Below are 24719 nucleotides of genomic sequence, written 5' to 3'. Positions count from 1 at the left end.
CACACGTGCACAAATATGCCCAAATCAACAACACAGCGTGATCAACAGCACTGCATAAAAGTGCACAGCCGCACACGTGCACAAATATGCCCAAATCAACAACACAGCGTGATCAACAGCACTGCATAAAAGTGCACAGCCGCACACGTGCACAAATATGCCCAAATCAACAACACAGCATGATCAACAGCATTGCATAAAAGTGCACAGCCGCACACGTGCACAAATATGCCCAAATCAACAACACAGCATGATCAACAGCATTGCATAAAAGTGCACAGCCGCACACGTGCACAAATATGCCCAAATCAACAACACAGCATGATCAACAGCATTGCATAAAAGTGCACAGCCGCACACGTGCACAAATATGCCCAAAACAACAACACAGCATGATCAACAGCATTGCATAAAAGTGCACAGCCGCACACGTGCACAAATATGCCCAAATCAACAACACAGCATGATCAACAGCACTGCATAAAAGCGCACAGCCGCACACGTGCACAAATATGCCCAAATCAACAACACAGCATGATCAACAGCACTGCATAAAAGTGCACAGCCGCACACGTGCGCAAATATGCCCAAAACAACAACACAGCATGATCAACAGCACTGCATAAAAGTGCACAGCTGCGCACACGTGCGCAAATATGCCCAAATCAACAACACAGCATGATCAACAGCACTGCATAAAAGTGCACAGCCGCACACGTGCACAAATATGCCCAAATCAACAACACAGCATGATCAACAGCACTGCATAAAAGTGCACAGCCGCACACGTGCACAAATATGCCCAAATCAACAACACAGCATGATCAACAGCACTGCATAAAAGTGCACAGCCGCACACGGGCGCAAATATGCCCAAAACAATAACACAGCATGATCAACAGCACTGCATAAAAGGCACACAGTGACAGCACACAATCAATCAACAGCACTGTGTTTTGTACAAGGCATACAGACAAACAGCATGAAAGAACAACAGCAGCATTATAGGCCCTATGCTTGTCCAACAACACTGACTGACCACTGAACAGCAGAAAAGATAAATACAATTAACATGAAAATAGTCTACTCACCCCGGTGCTGTAGCATCTTCTGTAGGTTCTACACGGTCCGCAACTGCAAGACTTTCTTGACGACGCTGGCCTTGCTGGCTTGATGTTTTCTCCTGGACTTTTACTAAAAACTTTCTGATTTTGTTTAAACAAACAAATTCTGTGGCACGCAAAGTGGAAGCGGCATGGCAGTATAGAGGGTATGCACAGAGGTCACTTTCCCACCGGAACACACCCCCTCAATCAGGACTGAGTTGCAAAACATTCAGCAGGTTCCTCCCTGAGCAGCAGGTGTTATCTAGGTTGATTACTGCATTCAAGCTCAGTCTTGGCCCAGAGACAGACAGAGAGAGAGAAAGAGAGAGTAGATGAAGATGAAGATAAAAAGAGCAAACACAGGGACAGTGATTGGGGCAGTGTTGGGGGTAACTCATTACAAAAGTAATATATTACATGTAATATATTACTTTTAGCAGTAACTCAGTAATGTATAACTTATTACAATAGGATTTCAATAATATCATACCAGTTACTTTGCCAAGTAACACAAGTTACAAATTTAGTTACTTTTTTTTTTTTTAATCAAAGCACATATTTAAATAAAGATATAATTATTTCCTAATCAAACTGTGTGTTTTTATGCAAATAACCACTATAGATGACAATAACAAAGGAAAAGAATAACATTTAGACTTTTGGACGGTTTACACTGACTTCAAGGCGGTTGAAATTATTTTTCGGGATGGTTCCGGGGCGGCGATGTCGTTCTGCTGCAGTTATTGTGGTGAAAGTAATGCAAAGGTAGTGTAACAAGTAATGAGTTACTCTACACAGACAGTAATATTGTAAAGTAACTTATTACTTATTCAAATGAAAGTAACTAGTAATATGTAATATATTACATTTTGAAAGTAACTTGCCCACCACTGGATTGGGGGCGATGATAAAACGGGCCGAGAAAGAGAGTGAGGAGGGACGAGAGGGAGAAGGCGGGGCCAAATAATAAGAGAGGATGAGAGAATAAAATGTTGTTGTTGTTTTTTTGCAGTTTGCGGCAGCAAAGATGGTTTCTTCATCTTCTTCTGTCAGCGTGTGATTCTGTGGTTACAGCAGGATGGCGAGGCACTTTAGGCCGGAGATCTAGGGAGACTTAACGCAAAATGAAATCATAAAGAAAAGACCAAGAGCAAAACAAGCCAGACGGCAGACAGTGCAAACACGTCCTTCGTCCTTGCTGCTCCTGCATGCATCTGAGAGAGAGAGAGAGAGAGAGACACTGATATATAAACAATATACACAGAGAGAGAAAGATATACACACAGATACACACAGAGATACACATGCCGGTCCACGTGTCCTGGGAGATTTCAATGTCCCGGACAAATTGGAGAAATTCCGGTCAGGTGTTTATAGCAATTTATGGCAGGCTGTATACAGAATGACATCATCAGGGCATGTAGATTTATAAATATTTATATTATAGAGAAGTGTCCTTCCATCCTGACGTCAGCTATTTTCTCCACTCCCCGGTTGTGATGTCCGGTTAGTCACAGCTAATCAGCTAGCGTTAGCTAGCAGACTACTCATCCACATCCAGCGGCAACTACTGAAATTCTCCCACACGCTGCCACGATGTTTCATTCTGTTGCATTCACTCTCTAAACCATACAGAATGGACGGTAAAAGCACTCTGACGTGCTTCCTCGTGACTTTATTACCTCGGACGGTCTTCACATAATATTCAGCTCTAAGCTAGCGTTATTTGTGCTCTGCGTCACATTCAACAACCCTACAGCGTCACATTCAACAACCCTACACTCGCTAATCATTTTTTATCGGACGTTACGACCGGAGAGATCTAAATATGTCAGACTTCAACAGATTTCCCTCGTAAAGAAACGACAATTACCGGATAACGGAAACTCTGAGAGACACACACACACACACACACACACACACACAAACACACACGCACACACACACACACACACACACACACACACACACACACACACACACACAGCGGTAGTTGTCCCAGAGCAGGCCACGAGGAGCCTGTCAGATTACAGGGGGGTAATTGAATGGTAAGGGAGCAGACAACACATCGAGCACAGCCGGACTCCTGAGGTGGCTGCCACAGAACCAGAACTCAGGGGAAATTCTGGGCCCCACTTAATAGTGAATTGGAGATGGGAGATTGTATACGCGCGCGTGTGTGTGTGTGTGTGTGTGTGCATGTGTCACACACGCACACACACACACACACACACACACACACACACATGATGTGTGTGTGTGTGTGTGTGTGTGTGCGTGTGCATGTGTGGGTGGGTGGAGGACAAAGGAGAACGCCTGTGGCAGAAGTGAAAATGGTCACGAAAAAATGTGGAGCAGCTGATTTCAGAAACGTCTTCACGTGAACAAAAAACCCTCTAAAGAAGAAAGTGCTGAATAAAAATAAAAGAGCCGTGACAGAGCGGAGAGAGAGAGAGAACATGACAGAGAGAAAGAAACAGAGAGAATATGACGGAGAGAGACAGAGAGAAAGAGACAGATAGAGAGAGAGCCAGATAGTTATGAGTTACGAGTTACTTAGTTACTTACAAGTCTTTGGGGCTATAACGGCAGTCCCTGGAAGAATTGGAGGCGAAAAGCAGCGCCTCTGCTGGCCAAATGTAGAAGTCCTTGCCCTCCTTCCTTCTTGAGGAATCCAGTGTGATTTGTCCCTAAAGAAATCAACCAGGACAGCTTGAAATCGTGACGGCAAATCGGAAGACGGATCCCACACAAATCTTTAAATCACCCATGGATAAAGAAAAGACTTGTCACCAAAACACACAGAACTAATGTGTGGAGAACTATGTCTGACCTAAACATCATTCTGACTGTCGTTAGCTTGTTAAGCCGATAAACCTCTTGTACCTTTCTTCCACTGTCTCACAGACCCGATAAATCCTCTCAAATCACAGAAAAAAATCTTCAATTCTGAAACTTTAAAATTTAGTATCCTGAAGAAATTTCTGAAGAGGATAAAGAGGATGATGAGCATGGTTATATATACTGCCACGTCATAGGCTCTGCAGCGACGTCATAACAGACGTCATATTGACAGCGGCTGATTGGCCATTGAGGATGGGGTGATGAGTCACGAGACACACGTCATCATAACAGACCTCACGCTTGATTTATGTTGAGAGCTGATTGCTATAATTGTGATAAGAGGTAACGTGACTGGTCTCCATCTTGAAACTCGGTCGAGAGTAGGGGTGTCAAAAATAATCGATTATAAGATGCATCGCGATGCGGACCTGCACGATTCTGCATCGATTCACAAATATCAAAAATATATATATATATATTTTTTTTTATATAATCAAATAAAATATAATGGAAGTACATGCAGTTGTTTATTTTAATTATGGATCATAATATAATGCAATTCTAAATGCACTTTTATTTTAAAAGTAGCCACACAGTGAGAAAAAAGAAAGTGAGAAAAAAAATCATGTATTCGGGGAAAAAAGTGATGCATCGATTTAAGATGCATCGAGATGCATCGATAATCGTTATCGAATCGAATCGTAGCCCTCTGAATCGTAATCGAATTGAATCATGAGGCCAGTGAAGATTCACAGCCCTAGTCGAGAGACCCCCATTTGAATGCAATGTTATACACTTCTTTACTCTCCTATATCTTTAACTGCTTTACACTTGCTTTGGCAATGTATACGTAGGCTACTGTATGTTTCTCATGCCAATAAAGCCCCTTTGAATTGAATTGAGACAGAGAGAGAACATGACAGAGAGAGAGAGACAGAGAGAGGTAGAGAAATCATTGAGCATGGCAGTTGTTGTGAAAGCCAGGCGAGATGAAAAAGAACGAAGGAAAGGGAATGAGCTGCAGAGTGAAATAGAAAGAGAGAGAGAGAGAGAGAGAGAGAGTGACAGGGAGAGAGAAAAATACATAGAAAGGTAGAGTAAAATGAATAGAGAGCCAGAGTGAGATGTCTGTCTGCACAAATGCAGACAAAAAGGTAGAGAGAGATAGAAGGAGAGAACCCGAGAGAGAGAGAGAGAGAGAGAGAGAGAGAGAGAGAGAGAGAGAGAGAGAGAGAGAGAGAGAGCAATATGAGGAAGTGGAGTGTGTGTCTGTCATTGAGCGTGTCTAATAACAGAGCAGCTGACGAGTGGCTGTTGGAGAAGAGAAGTTCTGTGCAGCAGCAGATGAAGAGGACACAAGTGACAAATGAATGGACTTTTTCTGAATGGCACTTCAATGGCAATGAATGTATAGCCAATGTCATCTCACTCCCATGTGAATACAGAGGGATGCACACACAAGACATGTGTGTGTGTGTGTGTGTGTGTGTGTGTGTGTGTGTGTGTGTGTGTGTGTGTGTGTGTGTGTGTGTGTGTGTGTGTGTGTGTGTGTGTGTGTGTGTGACAGGCAGCTGACTTCTGTTGGGTGCCTGTCTCTGTAGACATGGAGCCCGGCGGCTGGATAGAAACTAACAAGTAGCTTCACTCAAAAGAGAGGAGAGAGCAAGAGAGAGGGAGGGAGGGAGGGAGGGAGGGAGGGAGGGAGGGAGGGAGGGAGGGAGAGAGTGAGAGAGACGGACATAGAGGGAGGGAGTGAAAGAGAGACAGAGAGGGAGGGAGGGAGGGAGGGAGAGAGAGAGACAGACAGAGAGGGAGGGAGGGAGAGAGTGAAAGAGAGAGGGAGGGAGGGAGGGAGAGAGACAGAGAGGGAGGGAGGGAGGGAGAGAGAGACAGAGAGGGAGGGAGAGAGTGAAAGAGAGACAGAGAGGGAGAGAGTGAAAGAGAGACAGACAGAGTGGGAGGGAGAGAGTGAGAGACAGAGAGGGAGGGAGAGAGTGAAAGAGACAGAGAGGGAGGGAGAGAGTGAAAGAGACAGAGAGGGAGGGAGAGAGTGAAAGAGGGACAGACAGACAGAGAGGGAGGGAGTGAAAGAGAGACAGAGAGGGAGGGAGGGAGAGAGAGACAGACAGAGAGGGAGGGAGAGAGAGACAGAGAGGGAGGAAGAGAGTGAAAGAGAGAGACAGAGAGGGAGGGAGGGAGGGAGAGAGAGACAGAGGGAGGGAGAGACAGAGAGGGAGAGAGAGACAGAGAGGGAGGGAGGGAGAGAGAGACAGAGAGGGAGGGAGAGAGTGAACGAGAGCAAGACAGAGAGGGAGGGAGAGAGTGAAAGAGAGTGAAAGGGAGGGAGAGAGTGAAAGAGAGAGAGAGGGAGGGAGAGAGTGAAAGAGAGACAGACAGAGAGGGAGGGAGAGGGTGAAAGAGAGAGAGAGGGAGGGAGAGAGTGAAAGAGAGACAGACAGAGAGGGAGGGAGAGAGTGAAAGAGAGAGAGACAGAGAGGGAGGGAGAGAGAGACAGAGAGGGAGGGAGAGAGTGAAAGAGAGACAGAGAGGGAGGGAGAGAGAAAGCATTAAAGAGAAAGACATGGGGAGAGGAGAGAGAGGATGATGGGAGGTTGGTAAGAGAGAGAGACAAGAAAAGAGAGAGAGAGGGGAAGAGGAGGAGAAGGAGAGCAGAGCGTCTGCTGGGTGTGAAGTTTCCCCTGGATATGATATGTGGATGCGGGGATGTCATCAAGCCTGTGAAGTGGAAATAATAAAGAATTAGGATTGTCTCAGAAGACAGGGGAATTAATCCAAAATGAATTAAGGAAAGGGAGGAGGAGAGGAGGGGAGGAGGGGAGGGAGGGAGGGAGGAGGGGGGGGAGGAGGGGAGGAGAGGAGGGGAGGGAGGGAATCAACATCAGCTCTTTCCTGTTCCTCTGCTCCCAGGCAGATAGGGGGCGGCAGCTTCTGTTATAGGACTCACAATCCCATAAAAATGAAATTAATAACAATGGGAAAGCAAACACACGTGCACATACACACACACACACACACACACACACACATACACACACACACACACACACACACACACACATACACACACATACACGCAAATAGAGGGAAAAACAAAGGTGTGAGGGAGTGGAGGGCTGTGAGGGAGTGGAGGGCTGTGAGGGAGTGGAGGGCTGTGAGGGAGTGGAGGGCTGTGAGGGAGTGGAGGCGTGTGAAGGAGTGGAGGGCTGTGAGGGAGTGGAGGGCTGTGAGGGAGTGGAGGGCTGTTAGGGAGTGGAGTGGAGGCGTGTGAAGGAGTGGAGGGCTGTGAGGGAGGCGTGTGAGGGAGTGGAGGGCTGTGAGGGAGTGGAGGGCTGTGAGGGAGTGGAGGGTGGCTGTGAGGGAGTGGAGGGCTGTGAGGGAGTGGAGGGTGGCTGTGAGGGAGTGGAGGGCTGTGAGGGAGTGGAGGGCTGTGAGGGAGGGGTGTGAGGGAGTGGAGGGCTGTGAGGGAGGGGTGTGAGGGAGTGGAGGCGTGTGAGGGAGTGGAGGGCTGTGAGGGAGTGGAGGGCTGTGAGGGGGTGGAGGGAGGGGTGTGAGGGAGTGGAGGGAGGGGTGTGAGGGAGTGGAGGGCTGTGAGGGAGGGGTGTGAGGGAGTGGAGGGTGGGTGTGAGGGAGTGGAGGGCTGTGAGGGAGTGGAGGGCTGTGAGGGAGGGCTGTGAGGGAGTGGAGGGAGGGGTGTGAGGGAGTGGAGGGCTGTGAGGGAGGGGTGTGAGGGAGTGGAGAGTGGGTGTGAGGGAGTGGAGGGCTGTGAGGGAGTGGAGGGCTGTGAGGGAGGGCTGTGAGGGAGTGGAGGGAGGGGTGTGAGGGAGTGGAGGGCTGTGAGGGAGGGGTGTGAGGGAGTGGAGGGGTGGGTGTGAGGGAGTGGAGGGCTGTGAGGGAGTGGAGGGCTGTGAGGGAGGGCTGTGAGGGAGTGGAGGGAGGGGTGTGAGGGAGTGGAGGGCTGTGAGGGAGGGGTGTGAGGGAGTGGAGGGTGGGCACTGTTGCTGCCAGATTGCGCCGCTCTTTGTTCCCCCCTGGTCTCTTGTGGAGAGGGGCTGCCCGCCCGGTGTTAAAGAGGGAGACGCCGCGGAGGCCATTGTAATAAATGCCACTTGTAAATTGCGGAGTGGAATTATACAGCGTGCAGATGGATCCATACGCCCGAGCAAAACGTGGCCAAAAAACCGGGAGCGATAATTAAGACTTAGGGGGTGAATGACAGAGCCATTTGTGACGACGGAATATGGCGTCTCCCGGCTCTCTGGGAAACAGAAGGGCTCGGAGAGGCTCGGTGTCACAAAACATTACCCACACAGCTGTTGGCTTTATGAGCAGAGCTGGTGCACCTCCCTCTCTCCCTCTTCTCATCCTCTCATCTTCTCTGCTCTCCCCATCTCTCTCCTCCACCACCCCTCCTCTCTCTCCCTCCCTCTCATCTGGGTCGGGTCGATGGCGCTGCTCTCTCTCTCCCAGGCTGTGCTGTGCCATTTTCATACAACATGACCCCCATCCCCCCCGCAAACCACTATCACCATCATCACCGCCATCCACCTCCTCTCCTCCTCCTCACCACCGCCATCCTCGCCATCTCCGAGGGACTAGACGAGGACTTGTACTCCGTCATTCAGATCCAGGCAGGAGGAGAGAGGAGGGGGTAGTCCACACACGCACACAAGCTATAGAGTAACACCCGGGCTGAAAATTCAATAAAGAAAGACACTGACAGTGCTGCTACTTTTCTGAATGGGAGTTCGGGGGCTTACTGGTGGCTTGGGGCTGACTGTCAAGTATAGGAAAATCGAATTCTGTTGTTTTTCTTGTTTGCTTTGTTGTTGTTGTTGTCATTGTTCTTTCCATTCCATCACAGCACTGTTGCAATGTTCGGCACGATTCTCCGTGTGCCACGCCCACTCTTCAGCTTTTCAGGAATCGCATCTTTGGATCCTAACGTATTCGGAGAATTTTGACCCCGTTCAGTAGGCTACGACGACGTCGCTACTCACCGGTCCAGTGCAGCTGCACTGACTGCCATGCTGCTTGAATATACACCAGAAGCGTGGCAGGGGGAACTTGCTATTGATTTATCTGACATTATATGGGAAAGGAGTCTGTCTGTGGTACAACTCTGCCCAGCTAGCAGACACCAGCTGATCCACCGTCTTCACTATTCCAAGCATAAACTACACAGGGTCTTTCCTTCTGTCTCACCACTGTGTGACAGGTGTCAGAGGGCACTCTGTCTCATGCCTTCTGGTTCTGCCCTTCACTGACCAGATTCTGGGCCAGAATATTTGACTGGTACTCTAAGACCTACAAAATAACCCTTGAGCCGGAGGCAGAACTCGCCATCTTCGGCTGCTCGGAGTCCTCTCTGAACTTCCATACAGCTGTGCAAACAATCTCCAACAAAGGGGACAACTGTTGCCAAAAAACTCATTGGTCCTCTTCACCTTCTTTCCAACTGTGGTTGATGGACATGACCTCAGTTATACGGATGGAGAGACTTAGGTTCCTGAGGACTTTTTTTTTTTTTTTTTTTTTTTACTTTTTATCATTTCCTTTAGCACTACTGTTGCTCGATGTGAATTTAAGCGCTTTTTGCACGAGTATGTACTGTGTACTGTATGTATATGTATGTACTGTGTATGTATGTACTGTGTGTGTATGTATGTATGTATGTATGTACTGTATGTACTGTGTATGTATGTACTGTGTGTATGTATGCGTATATGTTCACTGTGGTTGTGCTGTGCTGTGTATAATGCGGTGACTTGAGACAAGTTTCCCTATGGGACAATAAAGTATAATCGTATCTTTACTTAATTCACTTAAAAAGTTTCCAACCATTTGGGAGCCGTTTCTAGCCTACCTTGATGAGGTTAGGGGTGATGGGTGACTCGCCTGACTGGTTTATCAAATTCTCATGGACCCCTTGCGTGGGATCCCAGCAACAATATCTCTCACAAGCACATAAGCACCTTATGCGGATGGCAATCACGTTGTAATTTATTAATGTCGATAATATATATATATATATAATTATGTATGTTGTTTTTTTCTCTCCTGTGTCTGAGCATGTTCGTTTGTCATATCTATGCACTGTTCTAAAAACCTGAAAGTACATTTGAGGAGTGTTACGCACCACACTGCCCCCCCTCTGTCTTGCACTGCACTTGACGAGGCCTTGTCCCTTTACCAGACATACCATGTTCCATGTCACTATGTCAGTTTTCAGTGTTCCTTTCAGTGCCGCCATGACAAACCGCACATTATCCTATACTTGCCGAATAATGTGATTGTGATTTCCTCTGCGTCCCCCCCCCCCGCACACTCTGCCCTCTATAGTTTCTCTTTCTGTCCAAGTCTATCTATCTGTCTGCCTGGCAGGCTGGCCTGTCTTCAGGGCCGCTCTTACCTCTTTGTCCCTGTCCCGCGGGCTTCGGCGGGCATACAGAGTAGCCCTGCGCGAAAAGTCTTAACTCGAACGAGACCCCTTCGCGCCCCGTTAAACCGCCGACCTTCTCTGTCACTCCTGTCGCCCACCGCTGCCGACCGACGAGGGGAGCTGGAGCTGCAAGCTAAGAGACCCCGGGCTCAATAAAGGTGTGGGTGATTAAACAACTCTCCGTAATTGCTCCTTTTGTGCGGGAATCAAGCGGTCACGCTGATTACGGAGGCAGGGGGGGGGGGGGGGGGGAGGGAGGCCGGGGGGGGGGCAGTCGCTTCCGCCGAGGGGCAGACACCCTCCATGACCCTCTGCCTCTCCCCGTCACTACTCCTTTATCTGACCAAACAACCACAGTGTGTGTCTACGCGTGTGTGTATTTACCTGTGTGTGTGTGCGTGTGTGTGTGTGTGTGTGTCTGTGCTCATGCCCTCTGTGTGTGTATACTTGTCTGTGGGCGTGTGTGTGTGTGTGTGTGTGTGTGTGTGTGTGTGTTGGCTATTGCATAGAAACGAGGCAGAGTAGAACAACACCAGAGCTCCCCTCGGTGGTGGATTGTTGAATTACACGAAGGGAAGGACGAGTCGTCATCGGAGCCGAACGCGTGTGTGTGTGCAGTTGTGTGCCACCTAGCCAGCTGGCTTTGGTAATGGGGGACAAAGCCAAATCAGGGGACCGTGTCCGACAGGAGGGCTGCGTTTCGGGAGATCATAGTAACACGTGAACCATACACATCATCTGCTAGTTCTACACACACATGCGGATATCGGAACAAGGGCCCGGCCACTAGGCCCCGTCAAATGGGTCAGAGTGAAAGGGGAGGGGCCCCCCCAATTACCGTCGCCACAAATACACACATAAAGTGCCTTTCGATGGGTCCATGAGTGCTTCAGCTTCCCCGTGATTATAGCCACTCTCCACACGCCCAGCACTTGTCGTACACATGCGGGGCCTCCTCAGTGCCAAAACAGCCATCATCAGACTTTCTGTAGTGGAGTGGAGTGGAGATGAGCTGCGTTAGGTTGGTTGCAAAGAGGAGAGCTTTCTGTGGTCAGAGAGACAGTGAGGAGAGAGAGAGAGAGAGAGAGAGAGAGAGAGAGAGAGAGAGAGAGAGAGAGAGACATAGACATAGAGAGAGAGAGTGGGGGACAGAGAGGGAGAGGATTGAGTGAATGATTGGCCGGTCAACAAGTACTAATGAACTGCTCTCTTTGAGGTGAGAGAGAGTGCACCCGGCTTGTATTACCATACTTTAACCAGTAGAGGCTCTACACTTGAAGGAATCAATTTAAACTTTGTTGAATTTGTAATACACTACTTTAAAATCATTGAGATGCAAATTTGGTATTGCAGTATGCAGTATATTATGGGCCTGTCCTGCGCCACTTGCACCAGAGCTAAATCAGCTGCTTTTGAGGGGTAATTGTCTGTGACCTTTAACCTCATGCATGCCCTATAACCTGTCCCAGGACCCTGATTTTGTTTGTTGTTGTTTTGCTAAATGCACATTTCCATTTTACATGTATTGACATTGGTTAGATACTATATATATATGTATATATATATATATATATATATATATATATATATACCGGTATATAGCTCCCCAAGTAACAGACGTGACCGTGATGAGGTCTTGATGAAAATACTGAGTATACTGTTGGACAGTCTAACCCGTGAAAAATGGGTTGAAAGGGGAAATAAAATAAATAAATTACAACAAGGAAATGCATGTAGGCTACATCTTCATGTCTTCATTTACATTTCTGCAGCTAAACAACGTTAGCATGTAGCTAGCACATTAGCACAACACAGCATAATGTAGACATAAACAAACAAACTAAACATACCTTGTAGGCTGCTTGTCACTAATAGGGCGCTAGAAACGTCTTGCTGTGGGTCCTCCTTCCTTCTAGGCTGCATGGCTTTGGCTGCATGCTCATTCTTTAATCATTTCTTAATTTCTTTAGTTTCTTTATTGAGCTCTTAATTCACAGCTCCGTGTAGCTTTGCGGCAATGTGGTATCGAATAGTCCGAAACACTGGCGCGGCAGATAAGTTCTTCTTCTTCTTCTTTAAGGTTTATTGGCGGTTGGCAAACAACGAATTGGTGCATTACCGCCACCAACTGGTATGGAGTATGGATCAGAATCTATCTACTATTTATTATTTATTTAAAAAAAAATCCCTCTATATATATACACAGATTACACACCTACAATAATATCCTCATATCCTCTCAATTAAATGTGTTGCACTAATATACTGAAATTTGAGTCGATAACAGTTATCCCCTGAGTTCTTTTGCAAAATATCCACCAATTCAAAGTTTACTTTGACCTCTCTGAGGTCCTGTACCAGCTGCCTTCTTTCTGACTCATATTTCTGACACTGTATCATTACATGTTCAATTGTTTCTTCCTCCCCGCACTCACATCTACCTGTATTATGCTTTCCTATCATGACTAATGAACTGTTTAATCCAGTGTGTCCAAACCTGAGTCTGGATATAATTGTCTCCTCTCTCTCTCCTGCTCCTTCCTGCGCTTCTCATCTCCCCCACGTTCCTTTGAATCTTATAAAACCACCGTCCCCTCCTCTCTTCCTCCCATTGTTTTTGCCACCTTCCCCTCAACCTCTGCTTCACAATGGCCTTGACTTCTGTCTTGCTGATGGTTCGAGACGAGAATTAAAGGTAGGACCCAAACAAAAAATATTATTTGCAAAATGCCAACTACAAAGTTAAACTGGCGGTGTGGGGCAGTTACATATATATACTGTATATATATATATATATATATATATATATATATATATATATATATATATATATATATATATATATATATAGCCTATATATATATACAGTATATATATACACACACACACACACACACACACACAAACATATATACACACATATACATGTGTATGTGTAGGGTTGTGTAGTGTTAGTGTACACACATACATACACGTATATATATACAGTATATATTATATACTGTATATATATATACACACACACACACACATATATGTGTGTGTGTGTGTGTGTGTGTGTGTGTGTGTGTGTGTCTGCGTGCGTGTGCGCGCGAGCGTGCATGTGCAGTTTATATTTTACATTCTTGGACTAAATTGACTTTTCCAGTACAGATCAATTACATTTCAACTTGCACTGATCACTGTCATATAGCGACATAGTGCGCTGCATTGATCTGCTCTTCCTTTACTTAGTTCTTTACCCAGCAGAACTATAAATCACAGAAGATGTATAGAATTTCAAAGGCCATGATCAATACTGTTATGGAGCAACATTATTACTGTCATGCTGTCTGATAAGTGCTTACGCCTCTTTGCTTGCTGCGTGTCTTCTGTGGCAGCAGTGAATAGAGAGACTGCCCGTCACCCAGGTTCAAGTCTCCCATCTCCAATCCATATGTATCTGTCCTGCTGAAGTGTCCTTGAGCAACACCCTGAATCTCTGCCAGCTCCAGAAACACTTTTCTGACCTTTGACCACCCTGTGAGGGTGGTACATGTTTTTTTTGTTCTTGCTGCGTCAGTAACATGTATTTATATGTACTTATATGTAAAAACACATTGTACTGTAAATCAACTTGAATTTTTTTTAAGTTGAATTTTTCAATCCAATTTCAAATTCAGAAACCGGCGCTAAACATAGCCACCCTAATGGGTCTATGAATAGGAGTGTTGATTTGAGATCCCTGGTTTATGTCACCATATGAACCCGGAGAACTGAAGAGGGAAATTACATCTCCTAGACACTCAAGTTGCACAGGTACAGGAAAAAAAGCATGTCTCAAATATGATTGCATTAACCCATTCTAGTGATTATAAGTGATGCAGAGTTACGAATGCCCCCCAAAAATTGGGCCTGGTTTGCTCTTCAGACGACACTCCCAGCTGGAATGGAGCGGACTGAGTCAGTCTGTGTAAATCATGGAGTAATGCTGCCCCCTGCTGACCAAAACACATTACACTTCCATCCCATAATGGTCAAAAATCCCCCCCGCAGACATCAAAGAAAAGGAGATTGTATCTAAAATTGTGCAAAATCAGGCTTTATTCATCATAGCCCATCATAGCCTTTCATCATCGCCGTGATCACCATCATCGCCGTCGCTGTCATCTTGAAAACAACACCAGAGAGACCGAGTATGAGAGAGAAGAAGAGATTCCTCAGTAGAGTCACAGCTCCCCCTCTGGGCACAACAGGCATTAGCTATCATCTCTCCACGAGTCGACTGTACATGTGCACCTCTCTCTGAGCAATACATTTCAACAATGTCTCCAATGTCCTTTATATACAAATTTGCTGTCCTTCCGTGCGTCAAGTGTCCCATTCTGTACTCGAGAATGTCCAGTTCCAGTAGATACCGGAGGCCCGTCCTCGTACGGACACAGATAAGATGGTGGATATTCGGTACAGGTCTCACCGACTCCAAAAGATCCTTTTCCCTCCTCCGCTGCCTGTCTACCACAGGTCCGAGGTTCAGTACGTTTCTCCAGTTTAGGCAAATGTTGAATAAGTGCAATGTCTAGTATAATGTTGAGAAAATACAAACCCACACGTACGTACGTACGTATGTACATACAGTACATACAAATAACTAACTGATAAACTTGGTTAACTATACAAGGTTGTCATTCCCCAAAGGTGAAACCATAGAGTTGCACATTGGTAGTCGTTCCCCAAAGGTGAAACCATAGAGTTGCACATGAATGCACTTCAATAACATCCCAATGTCCAGTGGGTAGTGGGGCGGTGGTGTGAGTTCATAGTTTGGTCATTGTCCATGATTTGATTCAGAGAGAGGGGATTGTAAGATGTGAATCCAACAGGTGTAGTTGATACCCGAAGAGATTGATTCCAAAATGAAAAATGTCCACCACTTTAAGAAAAAGTCACTCCCTCGTTCAACTTAACGATGGCACAAAGCAGTTTATGGTCTTTTTTTTCTGTTCTTTTCTTAACAAAGGTGACGGCAATGACAGCACGTTTGACAGAATCCTGTATTTTAAATAGGAGTGCTGGATTTGAGGTGTTTGGCATTTTGGGAAAGAACTCTTCACTCGATGTGTGAGTGTTAGTATTTTGGCACTTTGCATGCTCCCTCATCCTCTCACTTGTGTATTCAGTTCAGCAGTGAAGCGGGGGGGGGGGGGGGGGGGGGTGGTTGGGGGGCTCAGGGGGACGACGACTCACAAATGTATAAATTAATGTCATTATATCTATAGCACTGTTGCTGTGGGGAAACCTTGCAGCCTCAATTTGGTGACTTTCATGTTTGAAATATCCTCTATGGGGCAGAGGAAGTTTTATGAAGCCATTTCAAAACTAATTTTCAAAACACATTTTCCCTGGCAAGCCGACAACTCAGGGTGTCCTTCTTAATGCCTGACATGGTTGATGAGATGCGAGGGTTTTTTACACAACAATATTCTAATTTCAGTAATGAAATAGCACACGATGCTGTTGATGGATGAATTTGGCTAACAATGTGATCATGTTATCAAAGCTGAGTTGGGGGGGCTACACCTGACTTATTGGATTCATCCAGTCAGTGGACCCGGGACAAAATGAGAGAGAGCAATGCTCGCCCCACAGATAATCATATCACAGAGCCTTAATTCACGTCATTAGTCAAAGAATATTAAATAAACGGATCAGTGAGATAATAATGCCTTTGAAAACACAATAAGAGAACAAACTCCATATGCATGTAAATCCATCACTTATTAGCCACAAAGGGATCTAATCATCATTTGGAAATTATTCTTTTTTTTTTAACGAGATATTCACAAAGAGAAACAGGAAATAGAGATAAATAGTCCAAAGGATCCATAACAGTGCAGCTGATAACGGAGAATGGAGAAAGCCCCGCCAAAGGCAGCAGAGGAAATGAGAAGACAGCGTCTGAATGTGTGTGTGTGTGTGTGTGTGTGTGTGTGTGTGTGTGTGTGTGTGCATGCGTGCGTGTATCTACACATATTCCTGTGTGTATATGCGTATGTGTGGCGGCAAACCCACATAATTATTCCAGTTTGTTTTTATGTGTCTATATTTTATTTATACATGCCTGGCATGTATTTACCCAAATGTGTATATGACTCTGTGTGTGTGTGTGTGTGTGTGTGTGTGTGTGTGTGTGCATGTGTGTGTGTGTGTGTGCGTGTGTGTGTGTGTGTGTGTGTGTGTGTGTGTGTGTGTGTGTGTGTGTGTGTGCGTGCGTGCGTGCGTGTGTGTATGTGTGTGTATGGAGAGCCGTTCCAGTGACCAGTTCCTCTTTCCTTCACTCGTGTTTCAGTTCTATTACAAATGTAATAAACGGAGCAAACCCGGACGGACTTGAACCACGGTGAACCTAACTGAAGGTCACCGGATCAGAACCTAACTGAAGGTCACCGGATCAGACACGCGTCATCGTCTCGGAGCGGAGGAGCGAAGAACAAAGAGGAGAGAAAAGAAAACGAGAGGGAGGAAAAAACAATCTTGGAGATAATACATTTGCTCAAAAGAATCTCCCTCAGCCTGAGGTCAGCTGGTCCAAACGTTTGTTTCGGTCTGTCTGCTTGTCTGTCTGTCTGTCTGCCTGTCTGTTTGACTGTCTGTCTAGTCTGTCTGTCTCTACCATAGAGACCTGTGGGCTCCAAGCGTTGTTGATGAACCTCCATTAGCTGGAGTAGATCTGGGTCCCGATCACGCGCATGATCTCCTTCTGGACCTTAGGCTCTTGCGTGTTGATGTTGGCATCTCCCACTTGGCCATCCTCATACCTGCACACACACATGGATTCACAGGATGGTTTCCACTCATTCATTACTCATTCAGATACAGCAGATATTTAATATATTCTCATGAATACTATTTTTCTTTGTTGCATCCGGCTACTATTTGCTGCTGCTAAATTGGTCAATCAATGTTTCTTTTCTTTTTTAAATGTTATCTCATTTTAAAACACTCGAGTCTATTTTGCTGCATAGAAGCAGTGGGATGTTGTATTGAAAGAGTTGGCCCAGGTAAAAGGCGTGTTAAAAACATTGAACATTTGGCATTCTTCATTTTTTTATAAAATGTTGTCGTCACCTCTGTTATAAAAAAAAAGCAACAAACACGTTGAGGCCTCGTTAGGCACGACACAGTGAATATTCTTATTATTGTCATCATTAACCATTTCTTCGGTGCAGAAAAAACACAGTTGTCCACACAGCACTGCGGCTGTCCAAAGGGGTATTTTTGAGCTAAATTAAATTTAGCCGTGATTCAGATTTGAGCGCAGACCAAATCTAATTCCAAAAATTCAGAAGAAAGCGCTGAACATGGTAATGGACTTTGCCATCTGGTGGATGCTGGTGTCCAAAGCTCATGGCGGTGCTACGACTGCGTGATGGATGGAGAGGAGCATGTGTGGCCCCACCGTGGGACTCGGCCCCTCGAACACCAGCAGCAGGTGCCTTTTCTGCCCAGCTACAGACACATCTTTGAGCATTATATTGACAGGATAATTCGGGTTTTATTTTCACCTCATATTATTCAGTTGGTCCTTGCCTGAGGGGAAAGTCTGCACAGTTTTGGTGCAGCCAAATTTGACCACCAGTAAATGTGAAATGAATGACGACGTAATGTGGGACAACCGCGGTATGTTGCATAATTCTTCATCTCATTACTTTACATTACATTCACTTCTACAGCGGGTAGTTTAAGCCAAGACATCGGCGTGATCAAAGATGCATTTTAACCATCCCAATGATTGCCATAATTAGCAGTTGCTATGGCAACGTCTCAGACTGCAATTTAGTTAAAAAAAAAAGAATTACCTTCTTTTTATTCTGATATACTTCTGTATGCATACTTAGAAGAAAACCTTTTTATGAGAGTACACAGGCATTGTAATAAAAGTCCACTTTGTATTAAATCCACTCTTTGTTTCAATGCAAAATACACACACACACACACACACACACACACACACACACACACACACGCACACACACACACACACACACACACACACACACACACACTTCACTTCACTTAATAAGCATTAGTGTTGGCTAAATGTTGCTACATTACTACAAAAACATACCATGCATTCCAATTACACTTAGTTTTTCCAGCCCGTCTGAAGTCGTAGACCTATCTGACTACTACATGGGGGGGAAATAATTGGGGGGAATGATCCTTTAATTCCATGGGCTCCATCAAAGAGTTCATAGTCATAGAGAGCGTTACTCACACAAAGAAGAAGCGAGTGCAGACGTGGTCTGACACTGGACACACCCAGATGTTGCCATGTTTCTGCAAGTCCTTGGATGTGATCACTGTTTCAAAGAGAGAACCATGCGATACCATGAGTGCCTAAGTGGTTATTAGCCTACATGCCTTTATTTTTCATTTGATTTTGAAGACAATTGTACTACAGACAAAACATATTGTTACAAATTATTCTGCTAAGCTGTTAAACACAGTCAACCCTAACTGCTGCTTCTCTTGTGTTTTCTTTGATTTTTAATTGTTTTTCCTCTATGATAATATTGATTAGTACTACTATTACACTGGTTACATTAACTAATTTTATTCAACCCTTAGTGGTGTTTTTCTCTGTAATTGATTTCCGGCTTTGATTACAGAGAGATTTGCATTTAGTGAAAACTGTGTATTTTTGTATTATTATTTATCATCATCATCTTCATCATCATCATCATCATCATCATCATCATCATCCTCATCATCACCACACTGTTCTGTCAACTACAGCAGGATTCTGCTTGTTACCTTCACACAGAGCGATGCAGTTCAGATTGCGACTCTGAAGGAACCGTGACTGTATCGGGCGGCTCTGTTGAAAAAAGAGACAACAGCAAGCCCCATCAGGCTGCTAGAGTGAAGAGCATGATTGGATTAAGCTGATGCTGTTATCCCGAGCAAATCACACTGTAAAAAAAATAAAAGCTCCGTTTCCTAGATCAGTGTTTCCCCTAACATTCTACAGGCCTGGCGGGCCCGCCAGGCCAGGGGGGGGGGGGGGCTCTCCCCAAAATTTTAATAAACCTTTATGGCATATTATTACAATACAACAATACTGGTGTTGACAGTGTTGACAGTAATAGAAGATGCCAAATCATTCGAAACAATAAGCATTTTGCTTTTAGGAGCATCGTGCCAATACGTGTCAACGTGTGTCGTTGCCTGGGAAACGCACATCCCGTAATACAACTGTTCGCATCGCATCCCATAATAGTATGATGATACTTGGGGATGCCATTGCGAACATACAGTAGATGCGAACAGGTTAGCTAAAAGTTTAGCGTCGCCAGCGAGGGCCCCCACCATTGCGGTCGGGGTACGTACAGTACGTTTCGAAATCCCTCCAGGCCTGAAATGTTTTCTAGGGGGAAACACTGTAGATCACCAACATGGCATGCACCCAATATTACAAAGTGCAACGATCAGAGCTAGAGACTTTTTACAATCCGCCCCAAGGGTTAAAATTCTCCTCCTCATGTGTAAAGTGGAACTAATAGAGTAAATCTATGACGGATCATAGCGTTCATCTGGATTCATTCATGTAGCCAATCAATTTTTTTGACCAAGGTTTTTTTTTTAATCATATTTCAGAAAGTGTACGCTAAGCTGAAATCTATCCAGCTCCGTTACCTGTGGGATGGTGTTCATGCGGTTGTAACGCTGCACCAGTTCATCTTTGGTGGGCATGCGGTGCTGTCCTTTCCCCATTCCTGCCAGAAGCAGCAAACCGAGAAGAACATCAGAACAGACTTATCTCCCATCGCTCAAGCTGAGACCTCGTCCTTTAAAGGAACAGCTCGCCCTAAAATCCAAAATACATATTTTCCCTCTCACCTGTAGTGCTATTTATCCATCTATATTGTTTTGTGCTAGTTGCCTGAGTTTTGGAGATATCGGCCGCAGAGTTTCTGCCTTCTCTCCAACACAATGGAACTGGATGGCACTCGGCATTGTGCTGGTCAAAGTGCCAAAGAAATACATTTGATAAACTCAACAGCAATGTCTCTTTCCAGAAACTACACCCGCTAGCTGCTAGCTAGTTCCTACGTGAGACTGCAAAAGAAAATAGTTCCTTCCTTTAAGTGGTGGAGAAAACTCATTACCCACATTGCTACCCTGTATATGAGGGGCATTCCAAAATGCTATATATAATTACAGTATGACCAAAGTGAAAAGAAATCATGACCCGAAATTCTTCATTCTATATGTCTAAAATAGGATTTTATCCTTATTTGTATCGTATCACAGCTAAATCTCAAAAGTTTTCAATAGCCAACGAGAACGCGGTTAGCATGGAGGTTAGGTGCACTTTCTGGCTACTGGGCATCCTCCCTCAGCACCCTGATAACAACCTGCCTGTAAGCATCAAGTCCTAGTTGGAGGCACGTATCAGGCAGATCTAGGAGCTCAGAAGAACCAAACTCCAAAAGTTCCATTTCAGAAGGAACACACAAGAGAACGTGAACATGGTCTGCACCAGGTACAGGTATCTCGTCACAATCACTTCATGTCTTTAGTAAAACAACAAAAAGACAGTTCATACTTTTGGACACGCACAATTTCCCCCAAAATGTTCTACTCTCCATTCCACCAATAAAAAAAGCACATAGGGTAACGCACAAATCCAACAACAGCCACATACAGTCACTTAAAATATGGTATGGTAGGCACTAGGCAGTAGCCTACACAGACAGAGTCAGAGAAAGACCCAAGGCTCAGCACCCAAAATGGACACATACACACACAGTGCAGCACAACAGAACAGCATGGACCCCCCCCCCCCCCCCCCCCCCCCCCCGCCCCCCTCATGGAAATGGAGCGTTCCGGCATGACATCCAGGGCATGTTCAGACACACAGAGTGGACTCAACCAACACGGTGATGGAAGACGGGGGGAGGGGCCAGGCCATGTTCAGACACACAGAGAGTGGACTCAACCAACGCGGTGATGGAAGACGGGGAGGGGCCAGAGCGTCGTTCCTACCTGAGTATCCAAAGGATATGCTGGAGATGGGGCTGAGATAGATGCCCTTTCCGTACGCTGCCCCGTGCAGCTTGTGTTGGAAAAAGCAGGAAGGAAGGCAGGGGTCACTGAAGGGTCACGCAGGACAAACTCATATACACGCACAGACCGAGGCGCCAACGCGTACACACAGACCAGACCTGGCTCATATAGTATCTATCTATATATACATTTGGCAATGTGGGGCTCTGTTCTCTGTCTGTTCTCTGTCGTTTTAAATTTTTTGGGCCGGCCCACAGCTATGCCGTTTTACGTGCGATCGGGCTGAAACTTTCACGTACATACAGTCGGCGCGTTCAAATCACAGGAAAGTATTTCGAAGTCAGTCGTACTTTTTCTGTGATTGTCAAATGAGCCGACGCGTCCTGAATTCAACCCCGCCAATCTGTTGCTCCAAGTGGATTAACACAAACGGTAAGTGTCCATCACTGTTGCTTTTTGACACAGGTCAGAAAACAGAACACACGCACTCACTCATGCACACACACACACACACACACACACACACACACACACACACACACACACACGCACACACACACGGAAATCTAAAGAAGATGGATGGCAAAGTGCCAAAGAAAGAGATACTTTGACCCTTCCACTGAGTTGAAGCCTCTCCTATACTCACTGTCAAGCCTTCAAAATGTCAACATATGTTCTGCCTACAATTTGATAAAGACCAGAGAAGAAGTGGAGCTCTGTGTTTGAATCCTGTGCATAGAACGTTGAGGTATTGAATCAGTGCCGACATGAGAAATGAGACCAGACGTGACGACTGGAAGATGAGGAGTGATATGAGGACGACAAAGCGTGACCGAGGACGTCCGTGACGAGGCACAAACACACAGGATGACAGAGCCAAGATGGACAAGTAAGTGCACATAATGTGGAAGCAGTGGAGGAGAGATCGGATGGCGGACAAAGACAACAGCTTCATAGTTAGAGGAATAAAGGGGTGAGGTAGATGGAGGTCATGGCATGGTACATCTGGAGGAAATCAAAAGGAGGAAACAGACAGACACAGATTCCGTGTGATGGAGGCGGACTCAGTCATCCCCGCGCCTGAGAAACAGAATGATGGAGGAAGCGGTGTCAACGCTCCAGGTGAGACGGAGAAGAGGATGAGGAGGAAGATGCTCCAGGTGAGGCAGAGAGGAGGATGAGGATGAGGAGGGAGACGCTCCAGGTGAGACGGAGAGGAGGATGAGGAGGGAGATGCTCCAGGTGAGACAGAGAGGAGGATGAGGACGGAGACGCTCCAGGTGAGACAGAGAGGAGGATGAGGAGGGAGACGCTCCAGGTGAGATGGAGAGGAGGATGAGGAGGGAGACGCTCCAGGTGAGACAGAGAGGAGGATGAGGAGGGAGACGCTCCAGGTGAGACCGAGAGGAGGATGAGGAGGGAGACGCTCCAGGTGAGATGGAGAGGAGGATGAGGAGGGAGACGCTCCAGGTGAGATGGAGAGGAGGATGAGGAGGGAGATGCTCCAGGTGAGACAGAGAGGAGGATGGGGACGGAGATGCTCCAGGTGAGATGGAGAGGAGGATGAGGAGGGAGACGCTCCAGGTGAGACGAAGAGGAGGATGAGGAGGAAGACGAGATCAAAGAAAGGCATCAATGAAACACACCGGCATGAGGGAGCAAAAGGGCTGACTTGAAAGTTTCCGAGATCCTTGAGATTCCAAATAGAACTGTGTTGCACGCCCACGCATCTCCAGCAGGCAAAACCAGCCATAGTTTGTGCAAATGAGACAACTCTACAGTATGCCTCTCTGAACTTCATCACCTCCTTTCTCTTTGTACATATTTTGCTTATTTACAGACCTGGGTCACATTATCTCCAACACCAAGCTCAAGAGAAGAATATATAATAGCCATAGCTCGAGAGAGTAATAGATGCAAATGGATGCAGACCTGAGCAAAAGAGTATTTGCAAATATCTGGGTGAGGTTTGCCATATACGCAGCGAGTGCTGCAGTATTTAGAAAATGACAGGGATGCATTTGAGATCAGATCATTCTGCTTCTAAGCTGACACTATGAGACTGCTACTTCTACCAGGTTTAATTGAACTTAGTCTGGAAATGACCCCGGTCTGAATGGATAACGAGTGACGCCAGTTACTGACCTTCCGTGGGAACCATCCCAACATACTCACGACCACAGGCCTTGTGCTGAGGACATCCTGTGGACCTGCAGACCTACAGCCTACTCCGTGCTCCAAGTGGTTCACCCCCAGCAGGGCACACGGGCGACCTCCCGACACACACAGCCGACGCCCACGCGGTCCCCTCCCGTTGCCCCGACAACGGGAAGAGACGCGCCGGCGTCCGCCGCTGTCGGCGCAGGAAGAAGAAAGGCAGCTGACATTGGCCAGGGAAGCCTCCCGGTGTGCCGTGCGCCCATTACAATTTTTTTTTTGCAAAAGTTGACCAAAAAGGGAAGCTGGCCTCCATTAACTGCCAAAATGAATGAGCTGGACAGCACGCCTGCCCTGCTCTGCTCTGTGCGAGCGAGGACAAGCGCTGTCCAAGAGGAGATGCGTCTTAAATTAGAGCCAACTGCCACGGCTTGCCGTACCTGCAGTTTGGTATAAGAGGCATTGACTAGTCCATTTCTCAGAACAGAGTGCCAGTTCTCTATATGGGAACCACTAGAGCACGTGTGTAGAGAGAGAGGGAGAGAGAGAGAGGAGAGATACAGACAATGCATGTTGGTCAAACGTGTTACTCATACTGTACATTATATATTCATATGCCCTATATACTATATATATATATATATATATATATATATATATATATATATATATATATATATATATATATATATATATATATATATATATATATATATATATATATATATATATATATATATATACTATATATATATATATATATATATATATATATATATATATATATATATAGTATATATATATACCCCCTGCAATAACTCTGCAGGGACCCCATGTTGAAAACCACTGATATATATCCTATATTATTTACGTATTATTTGAAGTGGTAATCGTCCATTTTTTGTGACAAAATTTTGTACAAAGCGGCCATTGCTGTGGTATATTCATAGATTTTCTGTTGATGTAGTCTTCTAATATTTATCCCAAACAAACTGTTGCACCTCCCGGAAATGCAATTTTTTTTTAGAACAGCAAATGTCATAAACTGGGTTTAAGTTGAATCACTACTGTGTATTCAATACATTCAATTATATGAAAAT

The 24719-nt window shown here is 45.7% G+C and overlaps 1 protein-coding gene across 1 annotated transcript in view; it reads right to left on the bottom strand.

The window, feature by feature from the left end:
- Positions 1 to 17104: 17104 nt before the first annotated feature.
- Positions 17105 to 24719, bottom strand: part of LOC310799861 (protein mono-ADP-ribosyltransferase PARP6-like) — a gene marked incomplete at both ends in the record, with an annotated part of 37762 nt that continues 30147 nt past the window's right edge. Inside the window, 6 exon segments of the mRNA XM_083662463.1 lie at positions 17105 to 17207; positions 18668 to 18752; positions 19207 to 19270; positions 20089 to 20168; positions 21442 to 21511; positions 24060 to 24132. Coding sequence (XP_083518589.1) covers positions 17105 to 17207; positions 18668 to 18752; positions 19207 to 19270; positions 20089 to 20168; positions 21442 to 21511; positions 24060 to 24132 — 475 coding nt within the window.

This window comes from Poromitra crassiceps (genome assembly GCF_964638095.1).
Source record: "Poromitra crassiceps genome assembly, chromosome: 28".
NCBI classification, from domain to species: Eukaryota; Metazoa; Chordata; class Actinopteri; order Beryciformes; family Melamphaidae; genus Poromitra; species Poromitra crassiceps.
Note: the sequence above shows the minus strand (reverse complement) of the source record. Positions and strands in the feature narration are given on the sequence as shown.